Genomic DNA, 21,620 nt, shown 5'->3' with positions numbered 1-21,620 from the left:
CTTTGAATGGCCTTTAAATGAATGAAAGCTCAGGAAAATAAACCAAGGGCAGTCCATTGCAACACAGAGAGACCTTATCAGTATCCTCTGGTGGGGGAATGAGGCTGTGATGGGTGGGGAGGCTGGGGGACTATGTCAATGTTTTCATAAAACTATCTTTTATGCTCACCGAAATAACCCAACAACAACAAAAAAGCCCAGAACAGCCCTCTCCCCGCTCCCCACATCTGATATAAATCAAATAATAACAGGAGTGACTTATGCGCTCTCTGCCTGGTACTTCAATCTGGCCTTCCAGTTAATACGCACTATGATTAAAGCATCTATAATCTGCAGTCTGTGGAGACCTGTAGAGCAGTAGCAGCAGCGGGTGTGCAGCCTGATAAGGGTTGTTCACTCACTGCAGATGAAACTTTTAATATTTATAACTGCTGATTTTTTTCCCGGATGCTTCCTATTGAGGGGAGGGGGGTGAAAGTTTAAAGATAAAAGCTTGATGAAAGACCAGGTGGAATGTTTTTCCAAGGACAGGCAGGGGCTTAAAGCTATCTCCACCTAAGAGCTGGTTTAAGAACGCTGCTTAGGCAAGTGCAGCATCAGAGATGGGGGATGAAGTCCCTGGAAGACCTTCAAGGCTTGTCTAAAGTGCACCCAGGCTTTAAGCTGTGAGCTCTTTTGCGCTGTCTGGGGTTTGTCTTGTCTGCATCAAGCACAGCGGGGCTGTGCCTGGGACTGCTAGGTATCACCACAAAATAATTAAATCACCAGGTCAGCTGCACATACCTGAAGTAAAGTGCTAACAGCATTGAAATGTGCCGGCAGATCTGAAAACATATTGAGTCAGCCTAACCCTCCGTCTCAACATCAGTGGGAGCTGCAACGGTTAGCACACAGGGCACAGGGAATGCACTTGAAAAAATACATTGCATCTTGCTCCAAGTCACTGTTAATTGCAGTACAGTACTTAGGATCCACAGCTGGTGAAAACATTGAAGATTCTGGTGCCTTTGCAGTCTTTTTCCTGGGAAATAGCAACACACCCCCCCCCCCCCCCCAATTTCCAGTAGCATCCAAATGTATTGATAATATTTTAGTCTGTGGTCATTTGGTCTCGGAGGTACAAGGCTTTGCCCACAAGGCAGCAGCAGGCCATATCAGAGGGCAGAAACTGCTGCTTCCCGCTACTGCCCACCAACTCAACCTGTTCCATGAGCAGGGTATCCTTGTTTGGTGCCAGGAGACCCCAGGATGGCAGAGAGAGGCACACAGCTTACATAGCCCTTTGGGTGCCTTGTTGACAAAGTCTCTGCTTACCCTCCATCCACATATTAAGAACTCAAGCAAACTCCCTAATTTTCAACCCCATGAGACCTTGACTTGCCCCATGCCCAAATGGTTTAATATTTGTGCATTAAAAAAAGAATCCTCACGCTCCTGGAGTGTCAATATTATGAAAGATATGAATGACATTGCCCATCAGTAATTTCAGACAGATGTAAGTGGGCCAACCTGAGTAAAACAAAAAGATGCAGATAAAGGTATTCAATATATATATTCATTCATTTCAATATTCAATATATTCATTCATTTCATCTGAAAGATGATACGCTTACATACTTCTTTCAAAGGTAGCTACGTGGTCCTCATTACTATAGCATCAAAGCACTTCAAAATGTTTACCAAACACATACATACAACACATGTATGACATAGGGAGATACATTTTAGAGGTGAAATACAAGGCTTGGGTGAACTTGAACTGAGGTCTCTCAAGCTCTAAGTTATCATCTCACCCATTCTGCCTTCCTACCACAGATAGCAGAAGTCAAAGAAAAAAGAAAAGCAGGCTGGCCAAGAAGGAGACAGGATTGTTTTTTCACCAGTGAAAAACAAAGAGCAAGACTTCTTTTAAAAAAAGAAAAAAATTTGAATCCTGAAAAACACCCGACCTGAATTCAAAAGCATCAGAGAAAAAAAAGAGACTCTGAGGACACATCCACTGTTTGGAAAGCATGAAGAAAACTGGATGAAGAAAACATAACACTTAGGGTCTCCAAGACAGCTGCAGTTTTTCTTGACTTAAACACCTATCTGACAGAAATTAGATTTCTTGGCCTCTTTGACTGTATTTTTCTCCTCCACAAAATAAGATTTCCAAATATGCAAGCAGACTTAAAGTCCAACAAGATAACACTAAGTTCTTGAAAATTATTATGAAAAAAAAGTCCTGAGTTTATCTGCGTTCTTAATAAGCAGTTTACCTTAAACATAAAACCTTGTGGGGAAAAAAACCCGCCAAGCCCTATCAAAATGAATTTCTGCATGACTTTGGGAACCATATGAAAAATCCAAATTAACAAAACCACCTAGCATCAGTGGACTAGTTAAAACTTCCTTAGCACCTGGATACGCACTGGCCACAGCTCCTACAACACCTGCAGGCTGCAAGCAAAACTACATCACGCTGCTTATCATTCTGAAGCAAAAATCAAGGATTAGACATACCTCCCACTGCACATCAGTTGGCCTCCCTAGCTACAGCAGTCACCAGGATTATGCTCATTTCCAAAGCTCACAAGCATTTTGAATTAAGTAACCTTACAGCATGAGATGGATGTACATGAGGGATCATCAGCAACACTTCACAGATGGAATTACTGAGCATCATCTATGAGTTGTTTTTGACAAACGAGAGCTTTCAGTGCCTCGAATGTGGGTGTGTTAAGATGAGTACATAAGAAGCTAAACATCCCTCTGAAGACATGAGTTTAAAAGTGTATATAATTAGAGTATCATCAGGTGTTTACAGCTATGTATTGAAGTCACTTGCTACAAACACGTTGTCAGCTCCGCTATAAAAGTAACACATCTGAAAAACAAGAGCACTAGCCAGAGAGCGCAATTCCCCTCAGTCCCACTGAATCACAGCAAGATGGTCTGTCAATGCAGTCACCGATCACAGCCAGCACCAGCAGCTTTGGAGAAAAGGGCTGGAATCCCAGCAATGAACAAGTCCAGAAAACTTTGCTCTGAGGAAAAATCCCTCCCAAATAGCAGGTGGCAGTATGCAAGTGTAAGAAACAAAGGGAAGTCCATCCATGGGTAGTGGTAAAGGTCGCTGAAGAAGGCTGCACCTTTTTCAAGCAGTCCAGCTCTCATCACATGGAGAAACTTCAAAGGCAGAATTGCCAAGCACAACACGTGAACTTTGTGCATGTCCCTAAGATCAGTCCGTTGTGCGGATGTGTTTGTAAGAGATCACATCAATCTAAAGTGAAGTGCTCTGCAAAAATATCATTTTTCTTCCCAAACAAACCTCGTACTTGCTCAAACTCCAAGGGCACATCAATAGCCTTTTTCTTTACTTCTTTATCAAAAAGCTACAAAGGAAAAAATAGAAGATATTGGCAAAACTCAGTACAAGCTTTTCACCCTGGCTGATACCATTGCTCGCTCTAACCTCTTAAAAGATCCAGCAAATAAACCTTTTATATAAAAGCCAGCCCTGTCACCACAGCTGCCTCATGCTCTATTATTTAACAGCCATTTTCCTGGTTTTCCCTGGCTGTGGGTAACCAAAAGTCAGTCTAGCTCCCTGCGCAGCAGCAAGGTTGATGAACAGAACATGGCTATTGCGTCCAGGAACCAGTCTCCTTTCCTCTGGTTCCAATCATTCACAAAGGCATAGCAACACTACCTCATAAGCTGAGAGCTCCAGGAGCCCTGATATGTCATCCTCTATTTCAGACAGCGACTGGTTCAGGATAGCAGCTGCCTTGGCCACATCTGGGTGATAATGGTTTTGTAAAGACTGCAAAAGCAAGACAAATAGGGGATGGTCTAATAAGCACAGGGTAACACACATCTATCTGCATTCCCACACAGGTATCTGCCCCTTTGTTGGTCAGATCTTCAGTGAACATCAAATTCTGGCAGAGGCAAGTTTGCTGTACTGTGCTACTACACAGCTTCAAGAAATCCTGCTTTCAGCCATCTTTCAAACATGTCAAAGGCCCCTCTCACCTGGTTCACATCCAGCTCAAGACAGACGGACTCCTCCACAGGCCACACCTACAATGCATAACCCAACTCTGGTACCTCCCATAGCCCTGATGCTACATCCGAGCTGCTGTTCTCTGGGCTTCCTGCTCCTGCACAACATCCTTGTTGCTGCTTCAGCCCCTTACACAAAACCCTTGTAGCATTTAAATGGAAAATGATAATCCTGGCATTAAGGTTTTAGAACCATTGGACTAATTTAACCAATTTCAACCTTCACACACCATCTTACAAATGATCCAGGTGAAAGATGACCGTTACAATCTTCTCTAGCATTTTTAAACCCATTTCTACAGGATGACCTAGCTGTACCTGATTAATTTCCATCAGTGCTCGGCAAGTTCCTCTCTCCTCTCCAAAGCAAATAAAGCGCCTCGTACATTTGCAGGTATTTAGTCTGTTTCAGCTGTTAACTGCACACTTTTCAGCTGCACAGTCAGATGTGTGCTCACAAGTCACCTACTAATTAGCACATACAATTTCTCCAGTGTATGGAATCCTTTGCCTCTTATGCTAGGATAGATCTGATTTGCAAGACATATGTCAGCAGGTTCTTGTAAGCGGGACTCCCTACTGCCAAGACGCATCAAGGAAGTGGCAAGGGTGGAAGAAACCCATACCAGACCAGATGTTCCTTTTTAGCCGACATACCTGAATCTCCCAGAGAGAGCTCTCCAAAGCCCTGCTTTCAGATGGCTTCTCCTCCTCCATAATATATGGATCTTCTGACATACCTAAGGAAATAAGAGAAACAGAGCTAATACCTCCTGCATGATGTACATAACCCCAAAGGGAACACAGAGACCCAGAGCGGTGCTGCAGTCAGAGTTGCTCCTTCCCAAGACATTTAGGGTCCAGGAACAAGCCGACGCATCCCAGCACAACCCAAGAGTCACCGTTGGCAGCACTGCAAAACCATGTTACTTTTTTAAAGAGCACAGGAAGTAGGGGACCAAGAACATCTCGGGCAACTTTGAACGGTCACTACTGACGTTCAACACTGGTCAGTTAAATCACAGAGAGATGAAGTAAAAACTCAGGAGACCGCTGAGGCCCTAGTGAGGCCACCCACACAATAACACTACAGACAGAAATTTAGGAAGCTTCTGGTTTCTGCATTTGGTTTCTTTTCTCTTTTCTTTATGGTCCTGAGGTGAACAAGACAAGCTCAGCGTATGGTACAGCTCCCCCAGTCCTTTAGCACTTGGAAGTAGGCTGGGTCAGTGTGGCAGGCTCTAAGCAACCTTCACCCAGAGAATCACAGAGGCAGTGCAGCCAACTGTGAGGCCTGAAGTCAGAAAGGAGCAATGCAGGCAGGTCTTCACAGGCAGACAACTTGCAAGAACAGCCTGCTGGCTTTCCACGAACTCGAGGGACAAGGGGATCCTTCTAAACCTCAGAACCAGGGCTGGGATCTCCCCTCCTCCTTCGCAGGAATCCTGCTCTTTATGTTGCCTGAAGGCCTAACCCAAAACTCCCCTGGCCACCTTCCCTTTTACCTTCTGGCCCATTAGGTCTGTGTACCAGCACTCTGCATGCAGGATGCCTCCGAAAGAGATTACAGATGAAGGGAATGACCATGAGTAGAGCTTCGGGAGGAGCAGTCAGGGCCAGCCGGGAGAGGCGCTTTATAAATGCTGCCACCAGGTAGGCTGGCAAGTGACTGTTGGAAAGGAGACAGAAGAAACCAGCCTGTAGAAGTGCTAGCAAGTGAGTCACTAGCCTCACCAATCCAAACAGCATGTCAGGTTAAAGATCAGTGGGGCTCTTCAGATTTTCTCAGCTATGAAGTAAAGAGAAGCTATAAGAATCCTGTTTTCAAGCCATAATATAGGGTCTTGTGTGGTCTCTGGAACAAATCTGGGGGAATTTCCATTCAATACATGAATAATCTCAAATCAGTCTGTGATTCAATCCAAATGCATGGCACCACTCCAAGCACTTGCCAAGCATAGCTCTTGTACATGGTCATTCACATGGCAGTCTTTATTCAGTCCTTTTATAAACTTCTGAGTGCTTGGCCTGGCTACCTTAATTATATTCTTCTAATGTAATTTTGTGGGTTTAATTAATACATAGGCCATGGTGTTAAATTTACGTAATACTTCCAGGACTAAAGCAAGCACCACAGCTGTTAATGGGAACATAAAGCTGCTGTAATGTAAATGTGCAGGATAGGTCTTTTTTTATGATAAAAATGCAAATTTCTAACAGCAATCAGCTCATCTAGGCACTTTCTTCAGGTCAGAAGAGCCGGGATGGAAGATGACAATTTTCAGCCACTCGGCCTTCAGCCCTGGGGCATGCTACACCTGCAATGCTCAGCAAAGCCACTCCACAGGACACCATCTGTCAGATCTTGTTACTTTCTCCAAAGTACACTATGAATACAAGGGGTTTGATAAGAAGTGCCTAGTGCTGAACTGTAAAGCGTTACTCTTGGTTTATTTTATAACGTATGATGGCAACTATATGACCAGCTGCTTATCTAGTTTCTTCCCTGTGTACAATGAATTGACAGCATCAAGACAGACTGTTAAACACTTCATATTTCAATGTTATATGTCTGCAAAAGGTCATCAGTTCATTAACAGCTTTATGATCTATAACAAGCCTGCAAATGTTACTTTTTCCATAGACAGACAGACAGAAAAATCACCACTTTCGGCCAAAGTGGAATACAGATCAAAATACATCCACAATCACTGGCGGATCAAACTCAGGTAACTAACTGTATTTTTACTTTCTGAAACTAGACGGTTGTGTGGCAAATCTTGAAAAATAGCACATGAAAAATTATGCAACACTACAATAACTCTCTTGGGTTCAGTTTTCTTGCTAAAAATGCACCTAATCCAATAGGCACACTGAATACGCTATATCCAGACATGTGGTGGACTGTTCAAGAACAGTCTCTGGCTAACAGAAAAGCATGAAGAAAATAGAAAATAGTCAACATACATAATAAAGATGCAACTTACGATGAAGACAAAAACAGATCAGCCAAATGGAAAAAGCGGGCTCGGTACTTCACATGATATATAGAAGGGTCTAAAAGACTGTACAGCTTTTTGTAAAAGTCAGGATATTCCCTGTCAAAAAAAAGGAAAAAGACAACATCCATTTGTGATGTACAATAGGACTACACTATATCTAAATGTTTCTGTGCTTTCATTATAGACTACCCCAGACCACTGCTGTGCTCTGTTTAGCTTTCTTAGGCTTCTCTCCACAGCCACCACTTAAAAACAAGCTGTACGGTGAATTTATGGCTCTTGCAGTGCCCAACCATTTTCAGGATGTGAAGCTATGTCCATTGACTGCAAATGGTACAGGATCCAGTGAAAAGCACACCAAAGACTGTGGCTTCACTGTGTAATCAGATCAATTCAGTCTATTATCAAAAAAGTCTACTTTCAAGTGCTGAGCAACCACAGTCTGGGGAAGAGGATATTTAGGCTCAGCTGAAAAAAGATCAGACTATCAAAAGAGCTCAGCATCCAAACAGCTGAGCCTCTTGTGCAGAGTTTGGCTTTCTCATGGGGGAATTTTAAAGCCTGAAGATGTGTAGAATCCATTTCAGTTCCTTCCTATAAAGATATAAATGCAAACCCCCATGTCCCTTTAAACAAGATGCTCTTTTCACTTACAGATTATGCTGATGAATCAGAATAAATAATCCATTTAAGGCTAGAAGACTAATTGCTCCACCTGTAAGAAAGGCAGGTATCAACACCATAAGAAAATAAGTACCAGCTTCAACTTGCTTCTATTATAAAACCTTCCTACAAGAAATACAAAACTAAGAGTACCTGCAGTCAGAGCCAGCACAATAGCTGTAAGGTAACAATTTCATCTAAAACCATCCAGAGGCTCATAAGTTACTTACAAAGATTAAACTGTAGTTTAGAAGAACAGGCTCTAAAGGACTGAGAGACACAAACATACTGATCTGATCCCCCAAGAACGCCATACTGTGTAGGCAAAGGTCTCCTCAGAGAAGACGTTTCTGTAGGAATCTGTGCATTCTGTGTCCAGATGCAGGCCAGGTATTAGCATTGCTGGCTGAACTCTAGAAGAAATCACTCCAGTATTCTACTCTTCCCAAAGACTTAAATGTAATCTTCCTTACATACAAGGAGCAACAACACTGACAAACACAGTTAAAACATCTCATTTTCAGGGACAACGAAGTTCACGTTAGTTCCTTAGCTTCAATCCAGCCAAAAGTACATCTGTTTCATCACCCCGGCCGAGGTGTTGCATCCAGCAGCCCTTCCGAGTCCATATGTACCATGCTGCAGAGCCTCAGAAAGAACAAAAAGGCCTGTTTTCACTCACCTATACCATAGGCCACTGTCAAGAAGTCTATCATGAGAGTGGGTTCATTCATATAAGGCAGGATGGAGTCATGTAGAATGACAAGAACTTTTTTGTAAAGGCCAGTGGGTAGCTGTAAAGGACAAAACAATACAGTGAAACAATCACTGCAAGGAGAACTCGGAGACCAACAGCAACCCATGGCTCAAAAAGGCAACACACAAGCAAAACAGAATGTGCCAGGACAATACAGAATGGCTTGCAGCAACAGTGCCCAAATGGGAGAGTTTACAAGTGACACCTGACAATTAAGTTCATTCAAAGAAGCTGGTGCTCACAACTAAAAGTGTCATCACAGCTCAGAAGAGAAAGTCACCAGCAAAAAGGCTTTGGAACCTTCAACTTGTAAACAGAGGTTGTTATGCGGCAGATCATTCCTAACAGGCAGACTTGTTTAAGGTGGGAAAAAAAAGGCTGAGAGTAAGGAGAAGCAGCAGACTGTACATGAGGTCTTGTTTCTCGGCAGAACAATCCAGCAGAAGTGGTGACCGGGCAGTTCTCATTTGACACTGAAAGCATAGTGGGCTCCTACCAGGAGCTCCATGCAAGGACAGCCACAGCCTCTAACAATTAGTAGTTAGAAAGGAATGCAGATCAGTCACAGAAGTAACACTCACCTTGTGCTTCAAAAAACTGAGCCACATTTTTTCAAACGCCTGCCTGTGTGCCTTAAAACAGAATTGCAAGCAGTGAGTTAAACACACTGGTGTAGATAAAGCTCTATTTTAAAGTAGATAAAATTTCAACTCTGAAGCACCAAATGAACAGTTACCTGCAGCTTTGACACTTTCAATTCCTCCCAGTTATCTAAGAAAAAAGGGAAAACAGATGTTGAACTTGAAATGGATGTTTAAAAAATTAAGACAACCCTTTTTCACTTAGTCCTTTGATACCCTAAGAATTTGGGCTGAAGTCTTGTCTTGACACAAGGCCATGACAGACCCCGCTGTAGACTGAGGAATGTGGATTTTGTAAAACTGTTTAGAATCACTGTGATCAGAGGAGCAGACATTTTTCAGACAGTGTAAGTCTTTACAGAATAAAAATCTTATTTTCCTTTTCATACACAGTTCATCATGTGGAGCTTACTAACCTTGCTTCACCATAAATTTGACCATGTCACACTCTTTGTTTGGCATGTTAATGGGCGAAATGAGGGCAAATACGTTCTGTTGGTAAAATGGCAGCGGCCTCTGAGAAAAAAAGCATATAATCAAACATGAAGCAAGTTCCACAACAGATGGTACGATGCCAGACTTCAACGTTGCCTTATTTCCCAAGCACTGAATATATTTAGGAAAGAAAAAGGAAAAGAAAAATGCTGATGGCTGGTGTATATACTGGTATATTCTCGATTGCTGCCTTGTCCTGGAGTGTTTGCCTTGTTTGCCTAACACAAAACTTATCCCTGAACTAATTCTGGTCTAACAAAACTGGTGGATCCCAGTAAAGAAAACAGACTCTTCTTCTGCACCACAGAGAACACAGAATTAAAAGTTCTGTGTGTGCCACCAAAGCTGCAGAGATTTGGGTAAAAGAAAAGCTAGAGCCCAGACCAGGTTTTGCAAGAACAACAGTACGTGTGTCTTGAACTACCTCCAATTTCAGACTGAAGACAGTCTTAGCATAATTGGCATACACTGTGAGCAAGAAAGAAAAAAAAAAAAGAAAAAAAAATCAGTGCCTTCAAGTGAGCATACTCATTTCTCTTGCTTCCAAAGTCTTTCCATACACCACTAGTCCCTCCCTGCTTCATGGGAAAGATACGCATTTCAGAGCAGTTTATCGAGACCCACCTCAACAGTAACAATTTGTTACCTCTTTTGTCTTCTGCATGACTTGTCCAATATTCTCAGTGACAGCCTTTATGACAAAGTACCGAATGTCATCGTACTCCATGTATTCTTGAAAGCGAGAGATCAGGAGTGAAGCATCCTCATTTATGGGAAGCAAGCCATCAACAACTACCTAACAAAAAGTTTGTAAAGGAAAGCAACGAGTCAGCGCCTTACAGTACTGGAGCAGAAAGCGAGCTGTGACGGCTCCTGTCTTTCTGAAAGGCACCTAGCATGGCTGTGTGCTGCTTGCCATAAAACAACGTTCACAAGCCATTTTGACAAGCCCTCCTGACCTACAAGATGGGCCCCTTCTATAAAAACAATGTCGTTTAGAAATGACACGGTGGCTGAACCAGGGGCAGTGCCTTCCCTCTCATCTCCTAATCCTTGCAAGTGAGGCCAGGGACTCCAAAAAACCACCCCAGAACTGGTACCACATAAACACTCAGGAATCCAGCTCAAACCTGTACAAGGCAGCTGCTCCCATACCTGCAAGCGTTGCCTCAGCAGGGACAGAAGCGCGAGGTCTCGGTGTTCGGTCTAGACCACCACCCTCCCTTCGCGCTGAAAACCTCCTAGCTTTAAATTTTAGTACTGGAGAAGGTGAGCACACGAGGTCGTGTGCGCCATCGGGTAAGCGACAGGAGGAACTCTTCAGTTCTGCAGCTTACCTTAAGAAGTTCACGAGGAAAAGTTAAACTCCCCTTCCACTCTACTTTGATCAATGGATATCGTGCCTCCAACTCAACAAACTTCATGAGGGTGCAGAGTGACAATTCCTTTAAAAAAAAAAACAAAAATAACCCACAACAGAAACCCCCCCACCTCAACAAGGGCACTGGGGGTGAGATCCAAAGGAGGCAACTTCTAAGGGAGGAAGAACGAACTAAAGATGTTCTTCACTGAGAAAGCTGCGTGCCCGCTACCAGCAGGCTGGTGAGCTGAGGTGAGCCAGAGCACCAGCGATGTCTTAGCGCGCGGCCTGCCCACCCGCACTCAAATATTAGAGCGAAAATCGCTTCTGCGTCGCAAGGGACCCCCGCGTGAACCGGTGTCTCAGCAGCAGGCTCAGGACCTACCTTGACCTGGAAGGCACCGTGTCCCATCAGTTCCGCCAAGGAACCCACGCAGTCGTTGTAGCGGTGCCTCATCCATATCTTGTACTTGTCCTCAGCGCTGTAGCTACCTGCAGGGTGAACCGGGGACAAGTCTCGAAAGCTCAGACCGGCCGGGACGAGCCCCAGGGAGAGGCGACCCAGGCTCAGGGCCCTGCCTCTCCCCGGACACCGCCGCACGAACCCCCCGGCGACTCACCGGCGAGAGAGGCCTCCTCGGCGGGCAGCGGGCCCACGAACAGCTCCCTCCGCTCCAGCAGCGCCCCGAAGAGCCGGCTGCAGGTCCGGGCGGCGCAGAGGACCTCCTCCTCCTCCTCCTCCCGGCCCTGGGGAAGAGCGCGTCCCTGAGGCGGGGGGGGAGGCAGGGCGGCCCAGCGCGGCCCCGCACCGGGGCTCGCTGCGAGCCGCGGCCCTCAGCCCCCAGCGCCGCCCCACCGGCCGCCCGTCCCCCCCGCCGCCCCGCACCGCCAGCAGCTCCAGGATCTCGAAGACGCGGTTGGCATTGCTGCGGCTCCCCAGCACGGCTTCCACGCTGGAGGCGAGCGCGGCGGCCCGCGCCATGCTGCCGGCCGGCGGAAGGAAGGAAGGAAGGGAGGGAGGAGGCGGCGGCGGCGGCCGCTCCGCCCGCGGGCGGGACCGGGGCTCGGAGCTCCGGGCCCGCCCGCTGCTGCGGCAACCCGAAAAGCGGATCTGTGGGGGAAGAAGGGCCCGAGTCCGTCCCCCCCGTTCCCTCCCCCGCGCGTTACAGAAGGCAAGGCGAGGCGGTGTTATAAAAATGTACACTTTATTACACCTTCAGGTAGGATACATCACTATTCCTTATAATCCTACTGGATCAAGTACAAATGCTTATGTTCATCAGTTATTTACAGGTTGACTTCCTAACACACTCCTGGGAGAAAGACACATCAAAAGGAAAAAAGAAAAAAAAAAGTGATTTTTATCTTCATTAACTGACCTAAACAAGAAACAATTGCCTCTTTAGACACCAAATCAGACCAGCACAATGATGCAGTCAACAGCTTTCCCACTGTTGGACGTGTTCCCCCCCCCCCCCCCCCGACCCCCCCGCCCCCGACTTTCATGCACATAATAAGAGCTAAACATTTAAAAGTAAAACTGGGGCTAACTAAGCAATATTTTTGGATGAGCAACACTATACTGTACACGGTGTCAGTTATCCGTTACCATTGCATTTCCTTTGCATTTTAAACTATTCCGCTGCCAACAACACCAGCTTCGCGGCTAGTAATGAAGTTCAGGTAATGGCACAGACCGGTGGTTCGGCAGGGTCAGCGGAACACTACTGCATGCACAAACAGCTTAAAAAAACCCAAACAAACAAAACAAACAACAATGCCCCCGTATTTGCAGACCTGAGGGTCCAAGAAAAAGAGGATGCAGGAGAAAAGAGGTCCAAAATAAACCCCCCCAAAAAAAATCAGGAATGCTGCCTGACCCCGTGTTAACATTTGTGATCTTAACAGAATGGTCTGAACCTACCCTGCTTAAAACAGAGGAGCTGACTGGGTATTCTTTCTTGTTTAAGCCATTTGGATAGCTAGGTACCAATAGGTGTGTACATACACAGGTAAGAACGAAAGATACGCTTTCCTTGCCTTTAAATAGGCTTCCTGCCTAAAAGAGCGAAAAGATCACAGAATGGAAAAATAATTTTAAAAACATCTCAGAAAAGGAATGTTGTAATTTTGTCTGAATTTTACAAGTCATGCAGTTTTATGGCCAAAGTAAAATAAATCCATTCAAGCCACCAAGAGCTTTTTGATTCCTTACTCAGTGCTGTTTGCAAACAGTCTGTTTTTCATTTTATGCAAGAAAAGTAAAGAAAACCCCCACAGTTCTATGCAGCTTTTTGCTTGGGTTTTTTTTTTGTTGGTTGGTTGTTGTTTTTGTGGTTTTTTTCATAACAATAAGGCAAACTGATTTGGAGGAAGAGGCCACGCTCTATTCACATCCAAAATACCCACCTGAAGATACATTCATCATTAGCTTTAGTAAAAGAATAGTACAAAAGTTAGATCTTATTCTTTACACAGTTGAAGAATTAAGTCTTAGATTTAATTTCACTATTCTCCCCTTCCCCCAGTCCCGCCCCCCCCCCCCCCCCCCCGAGCTGAAAGCTGAGTAGAAAGTACTGAACATTTAAACATGTTGCAAGAGCAGAATGAAACTGAGAGATTAAATTTTATCAGTTGGAGATTTTCCTTGACGGAAGTCCCATGAGAAACAGCTACGGATCATTTGTTTAGCTGTATCCACCGAACAATTCTTTTACAAAAAAAAAAATGGGCTACACTTTAATACACATCTACTATCAACACAGTATTTACTCAGTTCATGCCTAAAATATCCATTATCTTAAAGTGAAATATGAGAATGAGCGCACAGGTTGGGTGATTCAATAAACTGTACACAAAACTACTAACAAACATTTTAAAAGACTTACAAAAATGGAGAATGAAACTTTTTTTCCTTTTAAATTACATATACTTACAGGTTTTCACATTTATTGGCTAAAGTTTGCAGGGAGCACTTCAAATATGGTCGATCTTCCAGAGGTATTTACCTCAAGCAAGAACAACATGCAGCTTTTATACAGATGGAAAATACTTTGCTATATTAGCCACGCTTGGTTCTTTGAATGGCTTCACCCTAGATATGGAGCGTCCATCCAAACGATAGCAAAGAACTGCATATTCCCACGGGCAGTTTGTGGTATGCTAAAATAGATGAATTTTACTGACATTTATGGCATATCACCATGTTACTTTTGTGAAGCTGGGCAGAATTTAAACATAAGTAATGCTTGCTTTATCTGGTTTGAATGAGCACAGAGAACACTGGCAGAATGCATCTTGTACAGATTTTGAGTGCTAAACAGTTGCTAATACGCTTAAGTTTTATGAGAGTTTCCATGTTTAAATGTTCACCAGCAAAAAAACTTCTGCTAAAAAAAAATAATAGAGGTGGTTTGTCTTCATTTGGATGTTTGGAGTAGCTTTTCACTAGGCTTAGAAAACAAGAAATGCTGTGTTTCCCTGTTATTGCATTCTAATCATTAGTTCAACTTGGCTTAGTAGGTGCCTTTAATCTGACAGTAGGCGTCCTCATTTGTACTTTTGCTTGCTGATTCTGGGCTTCAGATGTTGCTGGTGTCTGGGCTGGATTCTGTACACCTGGAGCCTGTATCTGGGGAGATGCTGTTGTCACAACTTGCTGTTGTATCAGTTTCTGCTGGACGACCTGAGCAGTAGCAGTTGTTGCAGGAATCACCTGAACCTGCTGTTGACCTGCTGTCGTCTGAGAAAGTGTCACAGTTTGGGGTTGAGCTTGTACCTAGACATTAGGGTGACAAGGCAATTACAAAAGAATAGTTTGGCATTAACCTGATCATTCATTACGTTTCCACTCTACAGAAGGCATCTGACTTACATAGGCACTCGCTCTCTTGACTGACAAGTATCTTAGACAAAGTAGGAAGGCTGAGAGGGATTCTGGGAACATAGGCTCTGTGGTTTCACTGAGAAACACTATTCTGTCACATTTTCTAGAGCCGTATAAAACAGAACTAAGAGCCAAGATGCCTGTAACTCAGATCTCTGCAGCGCAAATCAAAGGACATTCCCCCAGATCCTTTACAGAAGATAAACAGAAAGTATAGAAACCCCACTGGATAAACGGGAAAATTCCCATGCCGCAGAAGCAGAAGTGAAGGAACAGAGAAAAGAACAGAGGGAGGATCAAAGAGGTTAAAATGCCAACTCTGCACCCATATTATGACAATAAATACAGCCACTGAGGCTTCCTACCAGTCTCTGACATTATCCTTTCAGACTACAGCTGCCAGTCTCTATTGCCAATTTACAGTGGAATAGTTTGAGCTCCATCCAGAAATCTAATTTTCATAGCTCTACCCAGAGCAAGGGAGAAAAAAATTCAACATCTCCTTCTTCAGAGGACAAGGTAATGAAAACTGAGCAGCTCCAGCTGCCTTTGTCAGAGACAGAAGCCAAATGAAGCTGCAAGGGCTTCTCCAGGGGAAAGTTAACTCTTGACCGATCCAAGAGGAATCTGCTGGGAAGCACTACAAATGCAGGTAAAAAGAATGCTACATACACATCAAGACCACAGTTTTAAAAATACTTAGCATAGCTTAATCCTACTGCCACTGATGTCACTGGCGTGTGTGGGAGGGGAGCTGTTTATTTGTCTTTTTACCATGGACTTCAACAGTCCCAGAGTTATGCCAATGTCAATGAGTTTTGAAAATCTAGCTTTTAATGTCCCTTGAAAAATTATCTAGGAGCTCTTACTGACTACAGAGGACAACTCAACTTGTGTTGACTGATGAGCTTTCTACTCCCTGCTGACTACCTTGCCCTTGAAGCATTCACATCTGAGGTGGTTATCAGTCAGCTTACACCACTTCATCATCGTTTTAAGATAAACAGTCACAGATTTTATTCTGCACTAAAACACTGCACTAAAACCTGTGACAGATGAAGAGCCGATTGGCTCAGATTTTTGTGCACTGAAGGCAGTAACTTCATCCACCATCCAAAGTTAAATCATTCCTGCCAATCAACTGCGTAAGTTATGCCGGTTGCTAAATGGTCTGAATAACATTGTTCTGAACAGTGTTAAATAAACTGCCTGGTATTTAGAGGCGGGGAAACTAAACCATCTGACCTTCTCTTGCCCTAGTCCCGTCTGTTATCATACCACATTCAGAACATATACCACACCATTCTGATTTTTTGTCATGGTTTAACCCCAGCCAGCAACTAAGCACCATGCAGCTGCTCACTCACTCCCGCCCCACCACACCCAGTGGGATGGGGGAGAAAATCGGGAAAAGATGTAAAACTCATGGTTTGAGATAAGAATGGTTTAATAGAACAGAAAAGAAAAAACTAATAATGATAATGATAACACTAGTAAAATGACAACAGCAATAATAAAAGGATTGGAATGTACAAATGATGCACAGTGCAATTGCTCACCACCAACCCGCCAATTGACACCCAACTAGTCCCTGAGTGGTGATCCCCCACTCCCACTCCCCCCAGTTTATATACTAGATGGGACGTCCCATGGTATGGAATACCCCGTTGGCCAGTTTGGGTCAGGTGCCCTGGCTGTGTTCTGTGTCAACTTCTTGTGCCCCTCCAGCTTTCTCGCTGGCTGGGCATGAGAAGCTGAAAAATCCTTTACTTTAGTCTAAACACTACTTAGCAACAACTGAAAACATCAGCGTTATCAACATTCTTCACATACTGAACCCAAAACATAGCACTGTACCAGCTAGTAGGAAGACAGTTAACTCTACCCCAGCTGAAACCAGGACACTTTTACAAAGCACTTGGCTCAGCTTTATGAACTGGAACAAAACAATTTGTAACCCTCGATTTGTCCTCATTTTTGTAGAACAAACTCAGATGGCGCTCGTTAGTTCAATTATTTGCTATCTTGACTATGTATCACAAGAAACCAATTTTTAAAAGTTCTTTCAGCTCTAGAAAATATTTTTTTCCATCTGTTTTTCAGCTTATCTACAGTGATGAACCAATGTTGCTCCACCTACCAAAGTTTTAGACTAGAGAATATACAGCAGCTTACTTGGTATTCACATGATTCATTTTTATAGAAGGGCACTTGCTATATCCTTCAAAAATACTGCCTATGCCACACACAAGGTGAAAAACACACATATTCCAAATAAATGAGTTTTCAGTAGGTTCATGTTTCTAGTGCTGTATTTGACAAGTGCAAAACCTACCTGTTGGGAAACTGAAACCATCTGTTGAATATTGGCAACAGTAGCCTGTTGCTGGACCACTTGTGGAAGTTTTGCAACCTGTAGTGACATGAAATAAAGAAAGATTTGGTCAAAATAAAAAATTGCTACTAGCAGCAAAACACCATACCTATCAAAACTGTTAGCGAGTGAAAACCTTTCCAAAGTCCTGTTCATGGTAAGCTGCAGCTTAGCATTCTCAGTGATACTGAACTTCTGTAAAACTTTTTAGGTCAGTGTATTGAAGAACTTAGCTAGGAGAGGAAGAGGAAAAGTCATATTTTCAATTTTAACTGCAACATACTCGTTTGTTCCTAACTATATATAAAATTGAAGGAAGCACACAAGTTCTAATGTGCTACATTATCGTAGATATACTTTTGAAAGAGTAAGGCTTCCATTTCCTAACCCCCTTCTTTTTCCTTGGTTAGACTGATCCCGTTATGCAGAAGAGAAGATAATTGAACTGTCACCTACTCTTGGCTGCCCAAGATTAGGCTGGGAGGCAGCACCAGAAAACAGGAAGAACTCTGGCTGAATTTTCCTTAGTAAACACAGTATGGAATCCATTGCTTAAATAAAAAGGAGTGACTCTATTTATTTATTTCAAAGAAGAAAGGTGAACTTACAGCTCAGATAGTTCCTCTAACCTGCTATAAGGCCACATATTCAGCACCAATCATTTTTATTACAAAGTCAATTTAAACAAACATGTGACTAGAATTAATATGAGTGGGTGGTAAAATGCTACATCACCTGTCATCTTTACAATTCTCCAGTCACAGTAGAGTTTAAAAGTGTAAACCTGTGTTACCTGTACCTGAATCTGGGCCTGCACTTGCTGGGTTCCACCTGGTTTCTGGGTTTGGGAAATTGGAGTTGTCAAGAACTGTGTTTTAATGGCAGGCTGTGTAGTATAAGTTACTTTTTGTTGCTGTGAAGTCTGCTGTTGGGTTTGGACTGTAACCTGTTGAGCATTTATCTGCAGAAGAGAAAAAAAGGCATCAATGACTACAAAATACATGTGTGTTTTAAAGAATAGGTATATAGCTAACAAGATTAATTACATTTAATTATTGAAACAAAATCCTCCCAGGACTAGTAATAGCAAAATGAACATTAGGCGAAAGCTTTCATGCACTTATACAAATATTCTGAATCACTTAAAGTATTTACTGAAAAGGTTCTCTCTTACACACATGCACACATACGCATGCTTCATATGATCATGTACTTCCAAAAAACCACACTGGCGGCTGATTGACAGCAAAGCCTATGAGAACATGACATTTCAGAAAAAAGTGTATTTCGCACAAATTATATTATAAACAGTGAAAATCTCTGGGAATTTTCCATGTTTGGTTATGTTAGAAGTGACTAAAGAGAATCTTAATCTTTGTTACTTGAAAAAAAAAAAACCCAGTTTGGGGCATGAGAAATCACAGCAAATGGCCGCCTTATTGAAAAAATTATTAAGCACCTGACAAGGCACATGAGAAGCCGTTCTCTCTAGACTTACTTAAGATTCACCCCTAGAAATACTGACTGACTCTCTAGGAGTGTCCTTATAATTTAGAGCTGAGGCTTTACAACCATAGAAACTTTACATAACTCAATGGGAAAGCAAACAAGTACCTTTTGCTGCACAGTAGCTTGACCCTGTGCAACCTGAGGCTGGATAGCTTTCTGTTGCTGTGCTGCTTGATGATGCTTGAGTTTTAGAAGCTGCTGGACATGCAGTGGCTGTGCAACTACCGTCTGGCCTCCTGAAAATTACAAAAATAATTAGAACTCTTAAGAGTCTTCAGTTTATTGCTTTGTCCCAGTAATCACAGCTTGCAAACACAGATTGTGCTTTTTATTGACTTACACATCTGTATAGCTTTGAGCACTAATAACCCACTGATTTTAATGGGAATAAGACATATGATTTTGACAGTGGAGGAAAAAACATTCTGTTATCTAAGGGCATGAGTAAGCTATGTTTGTGTTCTAACAATAATCTTCCCACAGGAAAAATTCTGTCCATACTAGAGAAGAATGTTATAAAATACAAGTCTTTTGCATTTTTTAAAAAAACCTGTGAAATTACATGTCTTCATTTTTAAAACCGTATCTGCTCACCTACTCTCATGCACAGATTTAAAAAAATAAAAACAAACCAACAAAACCCCTACCACTATGGCTAAAGAATCATGCTACCCTCCAGATTAAATGGAAAAAGTGTAATTCTCTTACCTCATTTTTTAAATAAATGGGAATACAACCTCGATCACTTTAGTTTTTAAAAAGTGTGTGTCCCACAGAAGACATTACTTGAAACAATCTACCTTTAAAAAAGTGGCATTTAAAACTTTATTATGTTTTAGCAAGTCCATTGACATACCTGCTGCTTTCTGTGGCTGCCCAATGGCAACACTAATGCCTGCAACAGTGACGGGGAGTGTAGTGACTCCCGCAGATGACACAACAGCAGCTGGAACGGACACCACTGGAGGCTTTGCCAAAGCAACCTGTGCTGCTTGCGGAGTTTGGGCCTGGATCTGTCCTTGTGCTTGAAGCTGGGAAGCAGGAACACGAGTCTAAGCAGTAAGGAATGAAGATTATTGTACTGGCCCAAAAAAATATTTGCTGCATATAATAGGTCATTATAAAGTGATAGTTGTAAATGTTTCTAAATATAATTGCTCCTTTACAGTAATACAATTCAGAGGTGGTATCGGTGGGTAAGTGCAATTTAAAGCTATTTACGTTAAAGCTGTATCCTTTGTACTGCCTAAGTAATGCAAAGGGCATTTGTGTGCATGAATGACCAGTATCCAGTTCATTTAAACCAGCAAAGATAGTAAGGTGTTTAAGACTGTTTTTGCAAAGTCAAAGCCAACTTACAAGACGAGCAACTTGCAGGTTTGTCACAGTAGTGCCTGTGAGAACTGCGCCAGGACGAGGTGCTGTCACAGCAGTGAGTTGTTGAGTTTGCTGTTGCTGTTGCACTTGTACTTGTGCTGTTTGCTGTTGTGATCCTTGCTGTGTCTGCTGTGCTGCCTGCTGCTGGGGAAGCTGCAGTTTCTGCTTCTGCAACTTGATCAGCTGCTCCTGCAAAAATCAAACACTTCCATCATTTCCAATCTTTTACACGACTACAGGAAAAAAATGGAGATTAATCTAAAGCTTTAAAGGAGAAACATTCTATGCCAGACTTCAGTTAAGATCAGAAAGCTAAGAATGCAACTCCTTTACACGATGGTTTGCCACTGAATAGGTAACAGTAAGTGCTTTACATCCTGACCTACTGTGATAGTGGTACTATCTGAAATGGCTAGCAGGCTCACTGCCTTCATGAAATTTTAGTAGGGTCACATTTCAGAAAGAGCTGCATTTCACTCTAGCCCAAGAAAATCGGATACAACACACACTGCTAACGATGCTTACAATAACAATGGGAGTAACATGCCATGTTACTTCAGAAGCATTTCCTCACCTGTGACAATTTCCCTACAGTTTTTATCTGAGCTGGAGACTGGGCTTGTGCCTGAGCCTGAATCTGTGGGACCTGCACCTGAGCAGCCTGCTGCTGCTGTTGCCTCAGAAGCTGGAAGTGAGCAGGGGTGATTGTTTTGCCGGATAGCTGAACTGTTGGTGTAGCTGTGAACAAAGAAAATACAAAATGCTCTGAAGAAAGATTTTCAACATTCAGTTTAATTCATTGATTTCACGTGAAAAGCCAAGCTGTTAAATGCGTATTTTTCTGCTCCAGCACAGTTTGTGGACTAACTACAAATAACAACATATTAGCATAAATATGATGTAAAAGCAGAGTAAATAATAAAATATATTATTCTTTCTTCACAATGTTTTTTAGTCAAGACAGTCAGTTCTAATATTTTACTGCTGGATTATTAATAATCTTTTTAAATTGTAATGCCTAGGGGCCAAGAAGCTCTCTACTGCAATACCTTATTCAGAAATACTAGAGAAAAATGTAATCTGGGCACCAACTATAAAACAAGTTAAAAATCATAGCACTGTTTAATTGTGCTGCCAACAAATCCAGACTTTTAGTATTGTGGGGCTATGGTGGTAAAGCAACCTACAGAAATTCTGAGGCCCTTTACATACCCTCGGAAAAAAATCCCTAAACACAGGATTATTACCTGGTGTAACTTGAGTCACCAAAGATCTTGTCTGGGTCTGCACAGGTGTTAAGTTTGTAGTCACTACTGCTGATGCTGTCACTGAAGTTACTGCACGAACTCCCTGGGTAGATGCTATGGTCACCAGCTCTGTGGAAGCAGCAGGTGCTGCTGCAGTTCGCTGCTGGGTATGTACCACTTGTGCAGTTGCAGTGCCTCCCGAAGTCTGAAAAGGAACACAGTCATTATTTCTCAAAGTTTCCGTACCTCATATAAA

The 21,620-nt window shown here is 42.9% G+C and overlaps 2 protein-coding genes across 17 annotated transcripts in view; both read right to left on the bottom strand.

The window, feature by feature from the left end:
• Window positions 1-1,463: 1,463 nt before the first annotated feature.
• NOC4L (nucleolar complex associated 4 homolog) lies at window positions 1,464-11,973 on the bottom strand. Of its 2 annotated transcripts, XM_049806991.1 has the most exons (15): window positions 11,858-11,973; window positions 11,592-11,718; window positions 11,357-11,463; window positions 10,949-11,056; window positions 10,258-10,407; window positions 9,533-9,632; window positions 9,212-9,246; window positions 9,057-9,107; window positions 8,401-8,512; window positions 7,710-7,770; window positions 7,041-7,151; window positions 5,559-5,722; window positions 4,711-4,793; window positions 3,698-3,811; window positions 1,464-3,380 (listed from the first exon to the last, which is right to left on the bottom strand). In XM_049806991.1, exons 1-15 carry the CDS (start codon window positions 11,951-11,953, stop codon window positions 3,264-3,266), a joined length of 1,536 nt encoding a protein of 511 aa, XP_049662948.1. In that variant the 5' UTR covers window positions 11,954-11,973; the 3' UTR covers window positions 1,464-3,263. The 2 variants fall into 2 exon arrangements, with proteins under 2 accessions (XP_049662948.1, XP_049662949.1); XM_049806992.1 differs by lacking the exon at window positions 3,698-3,811.
• A 1,320-nt stretch (window positions 11,974-13,293) lies between these two features.
• The window catches only part of LOC126041387 (E1A-binding protein p400-like), a 53,210-nt gene continuing 44,883 nt past the window's right edge, over window positions 13,294-21,620 (bottom strand). For 9 of the 15 annotated variants that reach the window (XM_049806973.1, XM_049806979.1, XM_049806978.1 and 6 more), the window contains 8 exons: window positions 21,365-21,569; window positions 20,692-20,855; window positions 20,100-20,306; window positions 19,597-19,792; window positions 18,846-18,976; window positions 18,025-18,192; window positions 17,193-17,270; window positions 13,294-14,749 (listed from right to left, as the gene is read on the bottom strand). In XM_049806973.1, coding sequence (XP_049662930.1) covers window positions 14,477-14,749; window positions 17,193-17,270; window positions 18,025-18,192; window positions 18,846-18,976; window positions 19,597-19,792; window positions 20,100-20,306; window positions 20,692-20,855; window positions 21,365-21,569 — 1,422 coding nt within the window. In that variant the 3' untranslated portion in view covers window positions 13,294-14,476. The remainder of the gene's footprint in view (window positions 14,750-17,192; window positions 17,271-18,024; window positions 18,193-18,845; window positions 18,977-19,596; window positions 19,793-20,099; window positions 20,307-20,691; window positions 20,856-21,364; window positions 21,570-21,620) is intronic. The other 6 variants (XM_049806975.1, XM_049806986.1, XM_049806987.1 and 3 more) reach the window with 3 other exon arrangements.

This window comes from Accipiter gentilis, chromosome 7 (assembly GCF_929443795.1).
Source record: "Accipiter gentilis chromosome 7, bAccGen1.1, whole genome shotgun sequence".
NCBI lineage: Eukaryota > Metazoa > Chordata > Aves > Accipitriformes > Accipitridae > Astur > Astur gentilis.
The sequence above is the reverse complement of the archived record's forward strand: the minus strand, read 5'-3'. Positions and strand labels throughout refer to the sequence as shown.